At 35.0% G+C, this 21,300-nt stretch overlaps 1 protein-coding gene across 2 annotated transcripts in view; it reads right to left on the bottom strand.

Moving 5' to 3' along the window:
* EPC2 (enhancer of polycomb 2) overlaps positions 1-21,300 on the bottom strand; it is a 98,350-nt gene that overhangs the window by 22,338 nt on the left and 54,712 nt on the right. For both annotated transcript variants that reach the window (XM_016205556.2, XM_016205549.2), the window contains exons 3-6: positions 13,512-13,657; positions 6,778-6,984; positions 2,609-2,757; positions 1,687-1,819 (exon numbers count right to left, since the gene is read on the bottom strand). In XM_016205556.2, coding sequence (XP_016061042.1) covers positions 1,687-1,819; positions 2,609-2,757; positions 6,778-6,984; positions 13,512-13,657 — 635 coding nt within the window. The remainder of the gene's footprint in view (positions 1-1,686; positions 1,820-2,608; positions 2,758-6,777; positions 6,985-13,511; positions 13,658-21,300) is intronic.

A 21,300-nucleotide genomic window follows, 5' to 3' on the forward strand; every position in this document is an offset into this window, starting at 1 on the left:
GAACAATAATCAGACTGTTCTCAAGTTCCCCAGAGTTTTGTGTTGGTACTTCAGAGGCCATCTGGCCAAAAGACTGGGCTGAGGGGGTGGGTTTCCAGCCCCCACCTCTCTTCAACAGAGCAGCTCTGTTTCTGTTTTAACATACTGGCACTCCTTTTAATAAAAGGGACCTACCACTTTAAAAAGTCTGAAAATGACTGTTCTAAGCACCAAAGTACAAGCAATATGAAAAGTGTAAAAATATTTAGAAAGTTATCCATTTTCCCATGTAGCCCAGATTTTTGTTAAAATTACTTTACGGTCAAAATGGTACACACAATGAAAATGTTGTTTAAATGCCCAATTACTTAGTGAGATATAAACTGTTTCATACAAAGGGTATAGTTACAACACCAAAAAGAAAACCCCCAACTTCTTTTTAAGGTGGGACATGTGACAAAGTACATACAATTAACTATGTGTAACAGGGTAGAGCAACAATGGATGTAACCATGTATCTAAAAATAGGATTTAAATAGGCTGAGTGTTTAGTCTTAGAGATGATCTAAAGAATCAATATATAACAAAGACTGATTCTGTCAGTAATTTTGGGTTGAGATTTTCATATTCTTTGCCTGCCAATCACATACCTAGGAAAAGCACTGATTTATAAAGTGGATTTAAAAAATAACTTTAAAAATGACATTTATTGCATTGATAACATTTTGGCTATAGAGGCAAGTGTGATTTAAAGGGAATCAGGTATGTGGGCTCGATGCCTGTGATTAATAAGAAAGAACTTTGGTGGTTTGAACTGACGTGAGTTGAGTAAAGGAGTTCTCCTGCGCCACATTCTTCCTTGACCTTTAAGAATGAACCCATGAAAAATGAGGATTGTGTACATTTTTAAAAGATGAATTTTCCACAAACACCCTAAGTCACTTTTAAATCTTGCTACACAGTAAAGCTCTATTGTCTAATGCTTCAGTTAATACCCGTTTCTTATTTAAATCTAAGCTCCAAAAATTAATGGTCTTATTAATTTTTGTGTATCTACTGAATACATTAATTAATGAACCAAGTGAACACTGAATAAATATAACTGAACACTTTAATTAATGTGCCAAGTGAATACTGAATAAATATAATTCTTTAGTCTAAGACTAAAGTAATCACTCTGACTCATTATTAGGAAGACACTGTAATCTAGAAGTTAAAGGATTTTTTCAAATCACTAAGGGTAGATAGCAATTGATAATTGCTGGTTCTGGCAATGATGACGACAAGAGTAACTTTCAATAGTGTCAGTGGAGGACGCCTCAGTTTTAGATTTTGACGCGTGCCAGTAAGGATGATGCAGGATTTGCTAGGGCTAGTGGTAATAACTAAGCTTCATCATTTACGCAAGCAGCTTGCACAGTGGAAAGCACATGGTCCTTGGTATTGGACCTGGACTCAAACCTTGAATTTGCCACTCATTAGATATTTGATCTAGAAATCACACAGAAGTAAAATCTATCTCAGAGGGTTGTTGTAAGGATTAGTAAGTCTTATGTAAGTAAAATTCCCAGCAAAGTGTTAGCAAATGGTAAGAACTAAATACATGTTAATTACTCTCTTTTTTAACCAAACTATACTAAGAAAACTGCAGAAACCAATGACTGACATTAATATTACCATACATGCTTCTCTCCAGAGGATATTCACCTTAGTTTTACATTCTTGGACTTTGTGATGATTTCCATTATGAAGAGTTGCTGGAGTGGCATATAACTCTTTTTCTGATCTATTGATTTTCACTTCATTAAGGATTTCACCACCATAGTCTCCCAAATGATATCTTGAAAAGGTAAGAGAATATAAAAAAATGTTGCACAGTTTAAAAATAAAGAAAACCAGTGATACCTCAATAAATTGGAATACAACTAATCAAACAGAGCCAACAATTAATAAGATTATTCTTAAAAGAGAAAATCTGCATGAGTAAAGAAATTCATAATTGGGAATTAGTAAATAAAACTAAACAAAGCCGCCCCCTCAAAGCAAAAAATCTCTAAGGTACCCAGAAGACGAATTTCTCATATATTTTATATTTTGAAGCACTGGGAAATGATGTTTAGAATGCTAACTGCAGGAATCACATAAAATTCTGTTAGGTTTAGGTATAATCTAATTATGCAGAAAAATGACTAATACATTAGAGAACACATTTTCAAAATGCATCTAAACAAAAAAATGTTTTCTACCTAATCAGAAAATAAAATAAATTAAATATTAATTTCCCTCAAATTTTGTTTAACAGAAACTTTAATACAGAGATTTGGACAAAATGATCTCTAAATGTTTTTTCGAAATACAATTCTTCAATGATTCTGAAAAAAAAAAAAAAAATCAGGTGTATTAGAGGATTTATACTACACACAAAAATATCCCCAAATTTGCACTCCAAATTATAACAATCTGCTTAAAAACAAACAACTAGTAACCACAATTCTTCCCCCAAAATGTAGATTTTGTTAGAGAATCAATTCCAATCGTTTTAAATTTAACAAAAAAATCTCTCATCTGGTTATATATTGCCTATGATTTGATGAAAGCTGCCACTAGCATGTAACTATAGCAATGTTACCTTTTTTCCACAACTTCTAAGGTTAAGTGCAGTAATTCTCGTTTTGTTTTCTCTCTTCTCTTAATCATTTCCAAAATTGTTATGGCTCTACTAAACTCTCGTCTTAGTTTCAACATCTTTTCATAAGAGGCTTCATCATTCTTACGATTCTATTGAAAAAAAATGACAAGTAAATGTTTATTGTTTAAGTCACACAGCCAATCAGTCTATGGTATTTTTGTTCCAGTAGCCCAAATGAACTAATAAGACATAGACACACATATGTATATAAACACATAGACACACACATAAATTATTAACAGTACTGTTTTAAAGATTTTTTGAGAAAAATGTAAGATATAATGCCCCTTTATCCCTAAACATGTTTAAAGACAATATTCTATTATATAACCACAGTAATTATCAAAATCAGGAAATTAACATGATATATTCCTATTATCTAATTTATAGATTTAACTCATATTTAACCAACTGTCCTACTAATGTCCTCATATTTAACCAACCGTCCTACTAATGTCCTTTATAGTAACAAATATAATTGTTACATATATTTTTATGTATTTACTTAACTGTTGCTACAAAGGGCATTAAGTGGGACAACAGTAATTTTTATTATTAAAATTCATTAAAATGTAATAAATTCTTTTTTCTGTCTAAGATCTGATTCAGGATTAAAATTACATTTAGTTGTCACATCTCTTTAATCTCCTGGTTTTCTATGGTGATCATGACCTTGGTATTTTTGAAGAGTAGAGGCCATTTATTTTCACAGAATGTCCCCTCAATTTGGGTTTCTTTGATGTTTTTCCACAATTAAATTTGGGTTACGTATTTTCAATAGGACTATCACAGAAGTAGTATTCTATCCTTCCCTTACCATATCACAAGTGAAATGATACCTATTTGTCCCATTAGTGCTTGATGACTTGATTAAGATGATGTCTGCCAGGTTTCTCTAGTGAAATTACTATTTTTCCTTTTTTAATTAGAACGTATGCTGTAGGAACTTTGTATCTTGTTTTTCATCAAATCTCCCCCCACTAGTTTTATATCCACTGATTCTAACTTTTGCCTGAAACATTATTACTGTGGTGGTTGCCAAATGGTGATTTTCAAATTCCATCATTCTGCTGACATTTATAAGTTGGAATTCTATTATAATGAAAAGTGTACCTTTCTCTTACCTATCTGTTTGTGTATCAATCATCCATTCATTCATTCATTCATCCATTCATTCATTCATTCCTCCCTTTACATCAGCATGGTTTCATGGATTACTTATACTCTATGGATATCCATTCCCCTTATTTTGACAATTAAACTTCCCCAGATCTGTTCAGTGGAGCCCCCCTTCTTCAAGCTGGCTCCTGAGGCCTTCTGACATGGCTCCAACACATTTCAACCTTCAATCACATTCTTACTTCCTGGCATAGCAGAATGTTCCAAGCTTATCTTTATACTTTCCCAGCCCCAAATCTGGACTCAACCATTTTTCTAAGGAGCCCTGGTTCCTTTTTATGGAAAACAGTATTTAAAATCACCATCTACATGCTAAGCATGTCCACTGCTACTGAGTCATTGCTTCTAGGCCCTCTCAGAGAACAGTTACGAAATACGTATGTGATATACGTACACATATACGCATGCACAGAGTTGTATTTATTCTAATCATATCAATATATTAAAATCTATGAGTTCATAATGACACCTTTACCATATGCTTTTAAGATGGCCCTACTCCCTGTATTCAAACCCACTCATTCCCTTAAGACGAGTGTCTCTGCTCAAGGCCAATTCCTTTCTTCCTATTCCAGTAACATATAGTTCTGATCTACTGCCAAACCCCTAGGGAAATCGTTCTCAAACTGCTGCACCTTGGAATTAACTATAGATCTTTTTTTTTTTTTTAATTTTTTAAAAAATATATCTTTATTGATTTCAGAGAGAGGAAAGGAGAGGGGGAGAGAGAGAGAGAAACATCAATGATGAGAGAGTCACTGATCGAGCCCACAACCCGGGCATGTGCCCTGACTGGGAATCGAACCCCAATCGCCTGGATCCTAGGTCGACGCTCAACTGCTGAGCCACGCCTGGCCGGGCACTATAGATCTTTTTATAACCAAGGATAATTCACAGGTGACTGTTATATGCAGCCAGACTGACAACCACTACCATGAGAATTTCCCCTCCTGTTTGTCTAGCTTCTTCTGGGCCACAGGGAGGGAGAAGAGAAGGCACAGATGCTAACAGTCACATCTCTGGGGTTAAACGTATATGCTGATTCACGAATTCCCAATCGGTGCAGTTAGGCTTACTGGTGTCTTACGACTATCTCATTTAAGAACGGCCTAAAGCACTTCAGCACTCCCAAATTAAATATTAGTTTGGTGAATTAAGATTAAATTCTTGACTCCCAAGCAAGTATTTCAGACGTCTCTTACTTTAGCCTTTGCACCATCTACACAACTGTTTTTAATTCTGTGGAAACAGAGAAGGAAGTAGAGAATCTTTGGTAGCTGTATACATTTCTGCACATCCCAATGCTTGCCCACCTCCTAAACAACTGGGGGGGGGGGGGTGGTATTCATAGTTGACTGCTTTCCCAACTTTCTCATTTTGAAACAAACATTTCTAACCAGCAACAGCGTGCATGAAGCGGAATGGTCTTTGGTCCCACAAGTGAAAATAGAGAGGAATAAAAAGACTCTTCAAAGGATGATGAAAACAACAGGTAAGAGAAGGGGTCAGAAGCAAGCTGGACTATTCATTACACAATGGTGAAGTGCCCCAACACAGGAACCTGTTACTAGCAACTCTAAATATGCACCGATTTGAGAAGAGTAATTTAACCTATTTAAGAATAAAACACATTTAAACATTTAGAATATTGTTTATATGTCAATAAATACTTCTAATTTCAAGTACTCACTAAAAGTCGACGAATTATATACTTTTCCCTCAAGACATTGCTAAAAGTCTGTTTTGCAATATATCTAAATTAATTACATTCCTTTTAAAAAGCAACTGGCAGTTCAAATTTTTCAATGATTCAGGTAAACCTTCCCTTCCTCATGCCCAATAATCTGTATTTATAAAGTTTTACAGTATTTACAAACTTATCTTACTCTAGTCTTTTCTAAGGAACTAAATCTTCATAAAATATCTTAGATTCCCTTAGCGAAGAACTAAAACACCAAGTTGAAAACTCAGCCCAGGTTAGGGAATGTCATCTACACTTGGGAAATCCAAGAAAGAGTTATATAAACTCTTAACCAGTAGGAGAGTTTCTCCTAAAATATACTATCCCTGGCACCTGTTATGCTTCCCAGCTGTTATATTAACAGCTGACAAAGACAAGCTTTCAATGTTAGGAGAAAAAGGAATCCACAGAAAACGCTTTGCTTCCAATTATCATTCCTTATGGTTTTTACATGAATATGTTCTTAATATTTTACAATGTTAGAGAATGTGTTAGCATGTGTGGAGCTTACTGTTAATCATGAGAAATGGAAGGCAGTGAATACCCCTCTGAAATAATGCTTTCCTCTATACCCTATCATTCCACAGCATGAGACCCGTATCTCTTACTTAAAAATCTGACACACACAGCTTCTGAAAGCCAGATGGGGACAAGTTTATCAATTTGAAATCTGACACAACTGACAACTCAGAAAAGGAGAAAAAGATTCCTGTGTTACGTCTGACTGTTGGCAGAACAGGCTTGAAAATGAACCTTTCGCTACTTCCCATGACCCTACAGTAGCTAGAGGTAGTACAATCCATTTTCATCTGCAAGGGTTAGAATACGGTTTCAAAGGAACTGTAAGTTCTTAAGCTTCCCAAAGAAAGCGTATGTACAGACTGTACAGTTTGCTGAAGGAATCAAAACTTCCAAGGTACATAAAGGCATATAATTTCTCATACCACTTCAACTGCAAGTCCTAAATGGTGTGATCATTAGACTTACAAGGGGCATAGAATTAGATAAAAATTTACACAACTGGTCAATAGAAGCTACTGAAGAGCGGGATTTCTAACATAAAGCTCAACAATATCATTAACGCCCCTTTATTTTCAAAGTATTAAAAATTATTTAAGTCATTAGCAGAAAAAATACTTGTCTTAAATACTATTAAGGTATATTCAATTAAATCTAATTTGCACATTACCTTTCGAGTTTGCATTTTCTCTGTTCTCCTCCGAAAGGCAACATAAGGGTCATTGTTAGTAGAGCCATCTCTTTTCTCTTGCTTTATCTGAGGAATAAGGGACGGCCCCCTGCAGTTTTTACGTTTTCTCACCCAGTAGTCATATACCGCTTTAATAAGGTAATCATCTTCGTTTAGCAGCAGTTTTGCTTCTTGAAGTGTTACAAGCTAAATAAAAAACAAAACAAAACAAAAACATATCAACTACAATGTTTGAAAAAGACAAATCAAAGAAGTTAAACTATGCCTATGGTAAAAAACGTGGTCTGTTTAAAAATTATGATCAGATATCATGATGGCAAAAAACACAATTCAAGTCAATCGAACAAAGAATTTATTAATAAGATTTACATGAAAATTTATATTTTGTGCAGAGAGGTAGCAGGTACCATCCCTTAAAATACTAAGAAGCCTGGATGAATGATAGTTGGGAAGACTACAATATATTTATGACTTAGGTAAGACTTGAACTAGAAGACAACTAATATTCTATGATTCTACACATTTGAGGATCTACTAGTTTTCAATAGTCTCCTAACTTCTTTCTGTGTATTTATTTACCAACAGAAATTAGAAAATATGTTTCTTTTTCTCACTCTCCAAAGTAAAAGATAAGCACAGGGTGGGGCAAAGTAGGTTACAATTGTTCATATGGAAAATAACATAATTAGTAAGTAATAACACAAGAACAAACTGTTTTGAGTACTCACAACTGTAAACCTACTTTTGCTACACCCTATATGCTCTAACATAGTGCAACTAAATATATAATGCCTGTTTTGAAATTGTAAAAGGACACAGCAAGTTTCTAGAAGTTTGAACACTATGCAATTTCTCTATCCAAGCTGGTTATATACTAGAGAATCATTGTTCTCAACACTCATGCTGCTAATGACTTTATGATGACAGTGTCCTAGGATGGTTCCTCTAAGAGCTCTGACATCGGTGTCTCAGAGATCTACTCCTTTATCAATGCAGCCAGTACAATGTGGACATATCTTAAAATAATGTTTGTAAAAATATGCTTGGTTACATCTGTTTCCTTGCTTTCTTATGAAAATCAGATAGGCCAATCAACTTTAGCAGAACGGATTTGGGGTTACACATATCCATTTACAGTGAACTTTAGAAAAAGATCATGGAGGAGTTTTAGGGCTAGAAAGCCTCATTGAAATGATGTTATCTCAATTTTTTTTTTTTACTTTTATCATTTTAGAGATTAATTTCAAAACAGGCTGACATAGCGCCTAAGAAATGTATCCCTAAAACTTGGAAATGAAGAGAAAAATTTTCTCACTCAAATTATAAGATCAACATATGAACTGTTCTGTTTTATGAAGTCATCAAAAACAGGCATGACCTACCAAATAAATTTCTGGTATGATCTGACTTATACTAGTATAACTTCATGGGACTTCCAGTCCTATGATGGTGATTACTAGGGCTCATTAATTGTTTTTTAATATAATTTGGCTGCCACAATAGTTTGACCACAGGAAGAGAATACATTGATGATGTAAACTCAAGTATTCTAGTCCACATAATAATTATATTTAGTGCATTAAAAATTTAAGTGGTCATTCTTTGGTTTATTCAGTGTCTCAGTGGAGTCAGCTTAATTGCATCTGAGAGACTGAGAAATTTGGTCTTTGAAGTGGAGGGCCAGATCCTAGAACATGAGACCAAACCAAGAGAGTAAATATTGCCAAACATCAACTTTAAATGGACACTTTCCTACAGTTAGCTGAAGTTCTCTGGAAAGGTGATGTATGCCCACAAAGTCTACAAGGACAGTGGCAGAGTAAGAATCAAGCTTTGTGGATCTAGTAAAATCCCACCTCATGCTGAGAGCACCACAGCACCTCTAGCGGCTCTCATGTGCTCCGGGGCCCACGGGAAACAATGCTATGACTATGCTGCATGTGCTTGAGCTGTTTGGTCATCCTGCTTCTGATAAAATTTTACAACATTCACTACTCATTAAATAAAAAAACTTAATCTAATCTGAGAGTGAGGAGAAGGATCGGATTCTTTCCGTCAACCAGCAGAGCAGTAGTGAGTTTCTTATATAACAATACTATCAAAATAACACTGCTTACTTTCCTGTTGCAGGAGGCATTAGGGGATTAAAACACTGCCTCAAATTTCCTTCTCTGGTGCTTCTTGCTCCTCTAGAAATATCCTTCTGCCTGGTTGTTAAGTACCCTCTTTGAATCTCAGGTGATAAGAATTCAACACACAATTTATAGCTAAACATCCTGACATTTCTTTCTAGTGTTAACTGTATTTTCTTAGTTGACTGCTGTTTTTATGTTGTTATACAGCACATTTTTATTTTACTGAATAATCTTGGCTTTAATCATTCTGTAAAAATTATCTGTAGCTATTCTAAGGCAATTAGTATCACTGTATCACCATTATCATGATGACAGCATCAGTTTGAGTGAGCAAGAACTATTTGCAGATAAAGTAGTCCCAAATTATGTCGCATGATTAAAACCCCCCAAATCAGAATTCTACTACTTTTGAACTTCAGAAAAATTCTGCCATTTAGCACTTTGTATACTAGAAAGTAGCAGAAAACAGAATTTAACTGGCAAAAAATCTGGGGTAAATTTAATATTCCCAAAACAGCTCTGAGCTGTTTGATTTACTTATTTTGGAGGGTTGGGGATGGGGAGATTAAAAATTATTCCACTATCACGCCGGCCCGTTTGCCTCAGTGGTTAGAGCACCAGCCTGCAGTCTGAAGGGTTGTGGGTTAGATTTCCAGTCCAAGGCATGTACCTCAGTTGCAGGCCCGATCCCTGCCCTGGTCAGGGAGCGTGTGCGGGGCAATCAATCGATATGGCTGTGTCTCTCTCACATCGATGTCCCCCACCCCCCCCAAGAAAAATCAATGGAAAAAATATTCTCGGGTGAGGACTAACAAAAAATAAATAAAATAAAAATTATTCTACTATATGGTCTTTTCTTCTAGACTGTTATTAGCTCCATGAAGACAAGGATCATTTAGTTTGTTTATATACAAAATGTATGATCTAGCAACTTCAATAAATATATTTTAAACATACAAATTAATGTTACATGTAAATGTTAGTTTTATAAATATCTAAAATAGTCAATTAAGCAATAAGTAGTTAATCATCAATTACTATCAGCCCCTCATTGTATTACAGGTTGTGAGGAAGATAAGTAAAAAACTTTTAAGATAAATCCACAACCTAAAGAAACTTACACTATGGCAAAAAAAGGTAAAGTAACACAAATACGAATTAAACAATAAGAGAACAATGTAAGAACTCTGGAACTAAGTGTTAGTGCAGTAAAATACAGGAAACTGTCACAAGAACACTACCTAAGAGGACCTGTAGGAGTAGCCTGAGATACAAGAATAAATTCAGATGGCAGATACTGAAGAAAATAGCAACAAATAAGATACAGAGGAGCAATGAAAGAGGAGATGGAACAGGAATCAGGAAATGTGGAGGTCAACAGCATCCAATACAATAAGGGCTGGAAAGAGGCTCCTGATGACCAGTAGAAGGCCGTGCATTGGTGGACCTTATGCAATTTCTATAAACTGAAATGGATTGTGGTGGCTAATCTTCTGAAAATTTAATGGTGATAGACAAAAGAAAGACAAAAGGTTGTACTTTATTAAGAAAGACAGGGTCAAATGCATGGACCCTTGGCACATTTTTGGGCAGAGAAAAGAAATGAGAGAAGAGACAATTGAAGATGAATATTCAAGGAATATGCAGATACACAAGGAAGAGTCTGAGTTAGAAACTTAGGGACTAAAGGAAAGGAATAAAAAAATACATGATTCTGCGTTCTGTGAGTCACCGGAGAGAGAAGGAATATAGCACAAGGTCATCTGGAGTTGAGAGTAAGTGAAGTTTTGGAAAGTTTAAAGTTGAGAGGTCTGTGGAACATCTAGGTGGAGATACCAACAGGCAGCATGAACAGAGAAAAAAGAAAATCCTGGAGCTTGAAAGAGGTCAGGCTAAAAGTATATGCATTGTTACACCCACAAAAATGCTTGTTGAGGTGATTTCACCCCAAAATACATAGGCTAAGAATACCAAAAACAGAATTTCAAGAAATCCTAATGTTTGCAGGAGTTGAATAAAAAGAAACTGACAAATGAAAATTAGAAGGAATAGTCGTGGAAAATAATAAGAAAAAACAGAAGGAATGATTTATATTCTAAAGACTAAAGATGATGACAGTCAAGAAATAAGGAGAGCTCAAATTAAACAAAGGAAAGGGACTGAAAACAATCACAGAGTTTAGCTACAGGAGTTTTCAATAATGACTTCATACAGTAATCTCCACAGAATGATGGGGGCAATAGGTTTGCCCAAGTCTGTCTTTTATGCCTTTCTCTGCTAACCTAATAAGAATTGGTTTAACCACAAACCTGATTCCTTACCCTTGAATCTAATACTATGCTAGCCAGCCCCCCGTATGGAAAAATAAAGAAATCCATGAATCCACAGATAAGAGACTTGGAATGAGAACAGCCTTTTGGTATCTTTAATCCTATGACAAAACCTCCACCTTCATCCGCACCACTGAAAGCAGATGCATGGTGTCATGCTCTAAGCCTAGCCAGTTACTTTAGGGCCTAGAACCTTGTCACTGAGCAAAAAGAATTAAAATATGATAATGCTGATTACATGTGTATAGTTCATTTGTATTGTTTACATGCTTTCTGTTGTATCCTGTCCTTACTTAGAAAATGAGCTCCACAAGGTGAGAACTTCTGTCACCTCTCCTGCTCACCTGAGCACTAAATAAATATTACTGACCAAATGAAGGAAAGCATATTAAAGAACAGAGAGGTCAAGGCTTCTGATGATATAATTTCGGCCACCTTGAGCAATTTCTGAGCAATCATGGAAAACAGTAGAATACCGAAAGACTGATTGAGCCTAAGATTGCTAGGAAAATTTGTATATAAAGAAAAACTGAAACTATATCTGATGCCAGTGATCAAAATCCTAGAAAAATTGTGAGCATTAACTACTCACAATTATCAAAATGAATATCAATTTGATAATTAAAACAAATTTCCAATTAAAAAAAATAAGGCATTTTCTCAAAAAGTCAATTAAGTTGAATTTTTACAAAATTCAGCTTTCAATATACTTCTTTGGATGGTACACTAAATTTTACTTTTCATTAAAAATGGGGGGTGGATTGGTAGAAATGCTAAGTATGCAGCCAAGTCACTTTACAATGCAAAAATTTTTAGAAATGTTCTGAATAGCTGATAATGCTTCAGGAATTCAAAGGACTTAAGTTAGGAGGTGAGAAAATTAATGTCGGCATGAATAAACTAATGAAAAGTTTTAACAGTCTATTTTAAAAAGTTTATATCTGTAACTTTTACATTAATAACAATTAGTTATTAATACATCACACAGACATATCAATTATTTTAAAAGTTTATTTTTAAAATCTAATTACAATATCAACACACAATCATAGTAAAATTGGAAAACAGAAAAATAGAATAAAAAACATAAAAATTACCAATAATTTCATCACTTAAATATAACCATTGTTGGCATTTTATTGGACTTTCTTGTTTTTTTATTCTATGCACAGGTATAAATGTAAAGGCTTTAAATAAAAGTAAGAGTTTTCCACTTAAATAACTCTGAATGCTGTTTTTGAAATCTAATATAAAACGAACAACTTCCTGTGGCATTAGGTATCATTCAAACTCATGACTTTGAATGGCTGTATGATATTCCACCATAAAGACAACCTATAAATTATTCTGAACATCACTGTTTAAAAATCTTTGACATTTTCACTAATTATTACTATATTTTTTAATCCTCACCTGAGGATATTTTTTCCATTGCCTTTCAGAGAGAGTGGAAGAGAGAGAAACATTGATGTGAGAGAGACACATCGATTGGTTGCCTCCTATAGGCTTCCTGACCAGGGCCAGGGATCGAGCCTGCAACAGATGTACGTGCCCTTGGCAGGAATTGAACTGGAGACCCTTCAGTCCTCAGGCCAACACTCTTAACCACTGAGCAAAACCGGCTAGGCCACTAACTATTATTCTTGAGAATAATTCCTAGAGGTAGGATTACTAAATCAAAAGGTATAAACATTTTATACCTGGTATATGCTGCCTAATTGCTGTCAAGAAAGACATGCCATTTTAAATTCTTTATACCAAATAAAAATTGTCTCACTAAGGAAAATTCTTTATTACTTTGTGAATAATTTTTTGTTCTCTTAAAATTTAGTACTGTTTAAAGAAGTAAAACTAAAATACATTTAAAATGATAATAGTACCTTAATATAAATCTGAGCAACTAAGCAAGATTTGGTATGAGATGTATGCCTTAGAGACCCAACCAAGCAAATTTAGTTACTGAAGCACCAAAAAGACAGCCCTATGAAAAGAATCAAGATGATATTATAATATTGTAGCTAGTATTATTTTATATCCAAACAATAAAAAAGTCAGAACAGTGCTCATTGAAAGAAATTATGCTTAAGTATTCAGTTTAAGAAATACTGTAAATAGAAATTCTAGGATGTCAGGAAAAGAAATTCAAAAGACAGTAATATGCAATATACTTAAGTCTAAAGAAAATGTAAAACAAAGCTACTAATTGGGTTAATTGTAAGACAAAAGACATTTTTACAATGTACAATACCTGATTAGAACTGGCTTTTTCAAGTCTGTCAATCATAATTTCAAATTGCAAAGGCTTAATTTCCATCTTTCTGTTAAGTCTATTTAATAAGGTCTCATCCTCTGAATCCATATCATAATCTGGTTGCTCGTTGTCTAGATTAAAGGCTAGGAAAGAAAAGGAAAAGTTTTCAAACTGAGGAGAAAACATAGATACATACAGTGTTTACATTTGACCACAGAATATTCTTAAACTATATGGCATTGACCAAAGAGGAGCTCATGAGCAGACATCTAAAAATTAGCTTCAGAGACAAAAGGAAAAATGGGGAAAAAAAGTTTTAAAATTCATATATAAAGTTTAATAAAAGCAATAACAAAAATTTCTTTTAAAAACAAAGGCTCACAAATTTATGCTAAAATATAGAGTAGCAATTATTAAAAATGATGCATATTTATCAACATGACAATTTGGCAGCATAATGAGAAGCTATGAAACAAAATTAAGAATCCAGAAATAAACTCAAATACAAAATATAATGGAAACAGCATTTAAAATCATTAAGGATAAAACTGATTATTTAAAAAGGAGGTGAGAGCCCAGCCAGTGTGGCTCAGCAGTTGAGTGTTGCCCTATGAATCAGGAGATGGAGGTTTGATTCCAGGTCAGGGTACATGACCAGGTTGTGGGCTCAGTTCCCAGCAGGGGGCATGCAGGAGGCAGCCAATTGATGACTCTCTTATCATTGATGTTTCTATTTATCTCTGCCTCTCCCTTCCTCTCTCTGAAATCAATGAAAATATATTAAAAAAAAAATAAAATAAAAAAGGGGGGAGGAGATGCTGTCATGACAAATGATAGAGTAGTTATCTTAAAAAAAAAATTAAGTTTGATTCCTACTGCATTCCACATACCAATAAATGATATATTCATCAAAATTTTATAGTGGAAAATAAAACACATAAAAATATTAGAAGAAAATGCAAGGAGAAAATGTTGTATGGGCAGGTACAAGCTCAGAAATCATAAACCTGACTAAATAAGTGCAAATACAATTAACAATAGTATGTTTTACTCATGCGACAGACTAAAATCTAAAACTTGATGATAAACTACTTTGAAATTTATGGGGGGGGGGGGAGGCCTTCTCAAACACTATGATAAGGAAATTATAAACTCCTATTATTTAGTTTCTATCTGTAGAAATTTACCCGATAAACTTACACAGAGATAAAGACATAGAAAAAGAGTTTTAGATGTAACACTGTAAGAACTAAAAAATATAAAACAAGTAATGGGCTAGAGAAATGAATGATAGCTTATACATAAATTGAAGCCCTGAGAATGAATGACAATTATGTATGTGTTCTTATATGAAATGAAACCAATCTTCACAAACATTAAGTAAAAAGAGTTAAGGTACAGCCCTGGTCGGTGTGGCTCAGTTGGTTGAGCATCATCCCATGAACCAAGAGGTTGCTGGTTCGATTCCCAGTCAGGGCACATGCCCAGGTTGTGCATGCAGGAAGCACCTGACTAGTGTTCTGCTCTCACATCGATGTTTCCCTTTTCTCTCATTTTTCCTTCCTCTCTCTCTAAAAATCAATAAAAATATTGAAAAAAAAGCTAAGGTACAGAATACTGTATATAGTGTACTAAGCTATGTTTTTAAGAGTGAGGAGTGTGGGAGTGTGTATGTCTGTGTATAATCTTATAAATGCACAGAATATTTTATCATTATTATTTTTAATCCTTGCCCAAGGATATGCTTATTTTAGAGAGAAGGGAGAGAAACACTGATGTGAGAGAGAACATCAATTGGTTGCCTTCTGTATGTGCCCCAATGGGGGACTGAACCAGCAATCTAGGTACGTACCCTGACTGGGAATCGAACATGCAACTTTTCGGTGTATGGGATGATGCTCCAACCAACTGAGCCACACTGGCCATGGCTGCACAGACCATTTTAAAAGGATACTGGCAATAAGTTTTCCACTTCTAGGAGTGGAATTTTAAGTAGAAGTTCAAGGATAGTGGAGAGAATTTCTCTTTGTTCCTTTCACACTGTCCTCTTTATTTTAAGTGTAAAGCATTTTAAGATTTAAAACTAAAGGATTTTAAGCATGTATATGCATTAATTTTTAAAATACAAAGAAAGAAAAAAAACTAAAGTGTCACAAAGCATGTGTTGAAATCACATGTCAAGATTTAGCACTAGGCAATGAAGGAGATACCAATCACCAACAGGCTGTCTATTCAAAGACAATCTATGTATCACTGTATAAATGAATATCCCATATTCATACTGTGTGGAATGGCCTGGCATTCTCAGATTCAGCACGGCATTCTTAAAGTTAGTTTATAACACAGGACAGGAACAGATGTGTATATTTATATAATTTTAGTAAAATCAGCCCCCAACAGATAGTACTGATGGACATAAAAATATTTGAAGGCAAAAATAACAGATCATATCTGAACTGTGGTTAATTGTTTAATAAAAAGGGTGCACTATATAAAAACAACAAAATAAAAATAAATGTTAGCTAACACTTATAACCTTATATAGCACTTAATATGGGCCTGGCAGTGTTCAAAGTACTTTATACACACTAAATTATCACAACCACTCTTAACTGGCTGGTAATATTTTACCTCCGAATGAGCTGTACATTCTAAAATCTGTAAAAATTTTATTGTACTTAACTTCTATCACATAGTACAAAACAAAGTTAATAAATCAGAGAAGTTATGGCTATTCATGAAATAATGACACAGATTATTATAAAATACTCCTGAAAATAAAATTTTCTTCCTTATCTTGTTATGTTTTTATTATATGATTAATAATAATTCACAAGTATGCTTTTAAAACAATTCAACCTGCATCAAAGTCAATGACAGATGATGTGGACCCCTAAACTATGCAGATCACTAAAAATTACTCTTCTATCTATAAAGTGATGTTGTATTTGGAAATTCACAGAGACAGTCAATGATTTGCCATTAGTGCACAGACTAACAAATAATAAAAATCAGGAAATCTGATCATGATTAGAAGACATTTTAGAGGAAGATGGGTTTTTAAAAATGTTGAGTAGAGTTAAGCCAGTATACTGAATTTCTAAGTTAAACACAAGTTTTCGAAAGTTCAAGGTCACAGCTATATATGCAAATTTTGCATGGCCATCTTTTACACACCTACCAATCTTACTCACCTCTTGTTCCTCCACCTGTCATCTCTGGTTCTATGTTCTTATTCTATTCTTACAAAAGGCAGTGCCCTAGCTTCTGAGGCAGGGGAAGGGACAAGAAAAGCTGGGAAATAGTTAGAAAAATAAATAGTGAGAATTGACAGGTCTTACAATATGTTAAATCAGAACCAGGGCAAAGACTTGCACTAGCACTGTAAGTTTTCTGATGCTACCATTTCTAATGTCATTCAAAAACTATACAAGAATTTGATTACAGACTCGGGTATTCTGTTGCTTCCAAACACCTATACGGTTTCATCTGTACCTCTTCTTTACCACATATTGTATCATCTCCTCTACAAGACAAAAAAACAAACAACAAAACAAAAACAAAAACAAAACAAATTCTTTAAAAAGTGTGGTTCAGTTGGTTGGAGTGTCATCTGTACACCAAAAGGTTGTGGGTTTGAACTCTGGTCGGGGCACATATGGGAGGCGCTCTCTCTCTCTCTCTCTCTCTCTCTCTCTCTCTCTCTCTCTGTCTCTCTTTCCCCTCCTCTCCTCTAAAGTCAATTTTTTTAAAAACATATCCTCAGGTGAGAATTAAAAATCACATTTCTTAAATATAATATAAGCGATTCTTTTAAACTACAAGCAGAACATATTCTCTGTTTTTGAATACCTCACTTTTTGAAACCCAGAAAGCTTTTTCCTGTTAAAAAAGAAATCTTACAAATACTGAGTTAGTTTCACAAGCCAGTCAACCCAACAAAACAAGTAAAACAATCCCTATTCCCTGCCCCCCCCCAAAAAAAAAAGAGAGAGGAAGGAGGCAGGTAAAAGGTTGAAAATTTCTTGATGTAGTTATCAATAGAATTCATGTATGAACAAGGGTAAGGACAATAAGGGCATGTATCTGTGTGTATGTGTAGAAGACGTCCTGTGGTGAAGTTAATTGAGCAATAAACAATTAAAAAAGAAAAGTGAGGGAACTAGAGAGGGAACTAGAGAGTGTATATGATCACTATGAAAAGGAAAAAGGAAGTGGGAAGGAAAGTAGATCAGAAAGATTCATAGGGTGGTCACCACTGTTCAGGGAAATTTGGCCGCTTTCTGGCAGGGGGAGCAACTGCTCCTATGTAGGTAAGGAAGTAAGTAATAACCTGCTGTTTGAATACATCAGACTTAGAGAATATTAGAACAGAGTTGGTCTAAAATTAGCTGGTAAAGAAATATTACCTCTAGTTAAAAGAACCTTTCAAAGTCCCTTAGATTGCCTTTTATTTGGATGTACTGGGTGGGGCAAAAGTAAGTTTACAGTTGTTTGCATGAAAAAATAAAAAATAAATAATACAAAAATAAACTTTTGGGTACTCACAACTGTAAACCTACTTTTGCCCCGCCCTGTATTCATATGCAAGTATCTAACAGGCATAGCTATCTAATGGAATAAAAATAGACAGAATCCAGGAGAAGAAAAAATATAAGAAAATTTTCCAGAGCTAAAAAACGTCAAGAAGTTTTCAGATTAAAAGGTGTTTACCAGCCATGGCAAATGAGTGTCAAGCAATTCAATGTGGCATATAATGACTGACCAGTTACTGCCCATGATGCCGTATTATTATGAATTAGTATTTCCATTCAAATCTCCAGGAGGGAAAAGGGCAGGAAGAAGACTTTCAGCTTCTCCCCACCCTCCCTTTCACGCCCTCTTCAGCCAGGAAGGAGCGACTTAAACTGACCAGTGAACTGGGAAGAGAACCTCACCAGCTCAAACTTCAAGTACATAACCTCTCACGGTTCTTCCTTTCCTTGGAGAAGGTGCATTCTAGTCGACCCTCTACTACGGGGCTAATGCTGTCCTGTATGAGACCTGCTCTGTCAGCGACCAGCTAGTGGTGAGGTAAGTTTGTCTAAATCAAGGATTAAACATTAATTAGGTTGTCTGTTAAGGCCATATAACTATGTCTTGCATTCCAACACCATTTTCATTAGTAATAAAGCTAAAATTTTATGTGTCTATGCCTGTTTCTCCATTTGTTCCAAAGTAAAAGGAGAAAGTAATGTTACTGCTCTCCTAAGCCCCAACATTATAGGCTACAAAATTTACTTTATAAATGGCTTATGGGGGTTTTTAACTCCAGAACATCCTAGCTCTATACTGCGGTCTCCATCATACTCAGCACCCAAAGTTTATTTCACTCATGCTCTTGTCTCTGATGATTTACATAGCTAGGATGCAACAGTGTATGTAGCATAAGCACTCTCTTAAGACACTGAATGTCAGCAAAGCCAATGCTTTACATTCAAGGCTTTGTAAAAACAAAACAAAATACAGATAATTTCCCTACCTTAATTCTGTTAGTTTAGAACTCTTTACATAAAACTATCTCTGTATTTACAGATGTTAATCACTGTGTCTACCTTTCTGGACCCTCTTATGTCATGTTTGATACCATGCGATATTCCGTTCCACAGGGATAAGTAATTGACCCTCAAACAGCCAAGCCATAGGTGATCAGTGACCTATGAAATGCTTCAAGGTTTAAACATCTGGGCCAGATTTCCTCTAAAAGAAATGTTACCATATAGACAGTTTCTGATTAAATAAGCCAGAATGAACACATATTTGTCTTGAAATCCAAAAGCAAGGCAATTTTTTCTCCCAATTGTCATTTATCCTGAGATGATGGACATGAGAAGGTAAAAATTATCAATCAAACTTCAGACCTATAAAACACATGGAGCCCTGGCCCATGTTCCTCAGTGGTTAGGGCGTAGGCCCACACACCGAAGGGTCGCCAGTTCGATTCTTGGTCAAGCGCATGCACCTGGGTTGCAGGTTTGATCCCAGCCTGTGTGGGAGGCAACCCGACGTGTTGCTCTCACATCGATGTTTTTCTCCCCCTCCCCCCCCCCCCCCCCGCTTTCTCCCTCCCTTCCACTGTTTCTAAAAATCAATGGAAAAAATATCCTCGGGTAACGATTAACCAAAGACAAAAACACAAACACACACACAGGAAAATTCCACATGGATTAGCAGACAAGAGAATACTGAAATATAATATGGCGAGGAGAGGACACAGAAGCAGGAAAACTCCTCTACATCTAAAGACTTACAGGGAGCTGAAATTAACAGTTACTCTCTAAAGGAGACGGTAGGACAACTTCTGAAAACAGAAGACTGGATAAATATCTTTATATGACAATTAGACCTTTCCTTCATCCAGTGTACCTAGACAGCTAGTTTTCCTCACAAATGGTAGAAGACTGAAGGCTTAATCTGTAAAAGTTAATCCAGAGAGCCAGTGAACTCTGGAGTACAAAGCATGCTGAAGGAGGTATAGGCTCCATACCAAAGAAAATTAATGAAAGTCTACAGGTTGAACCATGAACTCTTCCACCACTGCCATCCTACTACCCCATTCCCATTCCTCAACTCAGCTATAAAAACAGAAACAGTCAGCCACCCAGGAATGAGACTGAATTATTTTTTGGAAAAACTGGCCAATTAGATAAATGACCTTACTCAAATATAGACAGTTAAGTAATCCAAATACTTGAGAAAAGACAGCAAAACAAACATGAAGAAAAAAAAAGATAAAGAAACTCAGGAAACAAAGACAATGTAAGGGGAAGAAAAAAAATCCTCACAGAGATAGTATTGCATCCATGAAATAAGAACGGAAACAGGATATTATCTATATAAAAGAAACACTAAGACATCAAAAAATTAAAATTTAAAACTATAAAAGCAAAAAATAAAGAACAGCAGATTTCTCAATAGCAACACCAAAAGTTAGAACACAGCAGCACAACCAATTTTCAAAATTACAAAGAATAAAGGTTTTCAACCTAAAACTTTCCACCCAGCTAAACTATCAATAAAGTATAAGGCTAGAATAAAGATAATTTCAGACATGCACAGCCTCAAAAAAATTTACCTTCCACTCACCCTTTCTTAGAAGGCCACCAGAAAGCGTGCTCCATTAGAATGGAGTAAATCCCAAAGGAAGAAGACATGGAATCCAGGAAATGGGGAAATAAACACATGAGAGAAGCAAAGAAATTCCCAAGATGATGGTGATTACCAAGCAGTTAGCCTAAAAGCAACCAGTCCAGAATACAGCAGCAAAATGAGTGGTTCCAGGGGGAAAAAATGTCCACGGGAGAAATAAAACTGACAGATTATCTGACTGTTTGAACATATTAAGAGAGTTATACGCTTCTGTGGGAGAATTTGTGGTGACTTAATCAAAGAGGAGGCAGATATAAAGATAAGAAAGTGGTCTCCTTTGAAAATAAAAACCTAAACAAGAAAGGACATGTAATCATTGTTAAACTGTTAATATTTGCAGAATGATGATGTTTCAGCTGTTAGTATTTACAGAATGATAATATTGTATACATTTGATAATGATTTAATAATGTAACTATAGCCAAAATATGGGACATGGAAAAAGTGTGCTGAGGAGCGAAGTAAACTTTAATAGACAGAAGTCAAAAGATAATATATTTTTTAAAAGTTTAAAAAGATAGTTCCATAAGCCTACTATTTAGAAATATGAAGATAAATAATAAAAGAAACAAAGGATTTGCAGTTAGTTGCCTCTTAG

The sequence above is a fragment of the Miniopterus natalensis genome, chromosome 8 (assembly GCF_054644295.1).
Source record: "Miniopterus natalensis isolate mMinNat1 chromosome 8, mMinNat1.hap1, whole genome shotgun sequence".
NCBI lineage: Eukaryota > Metazoa > Chordata > Mammalia > Chiroptera > Miniopteridae > Miniopterus > Miniopterus natalensis.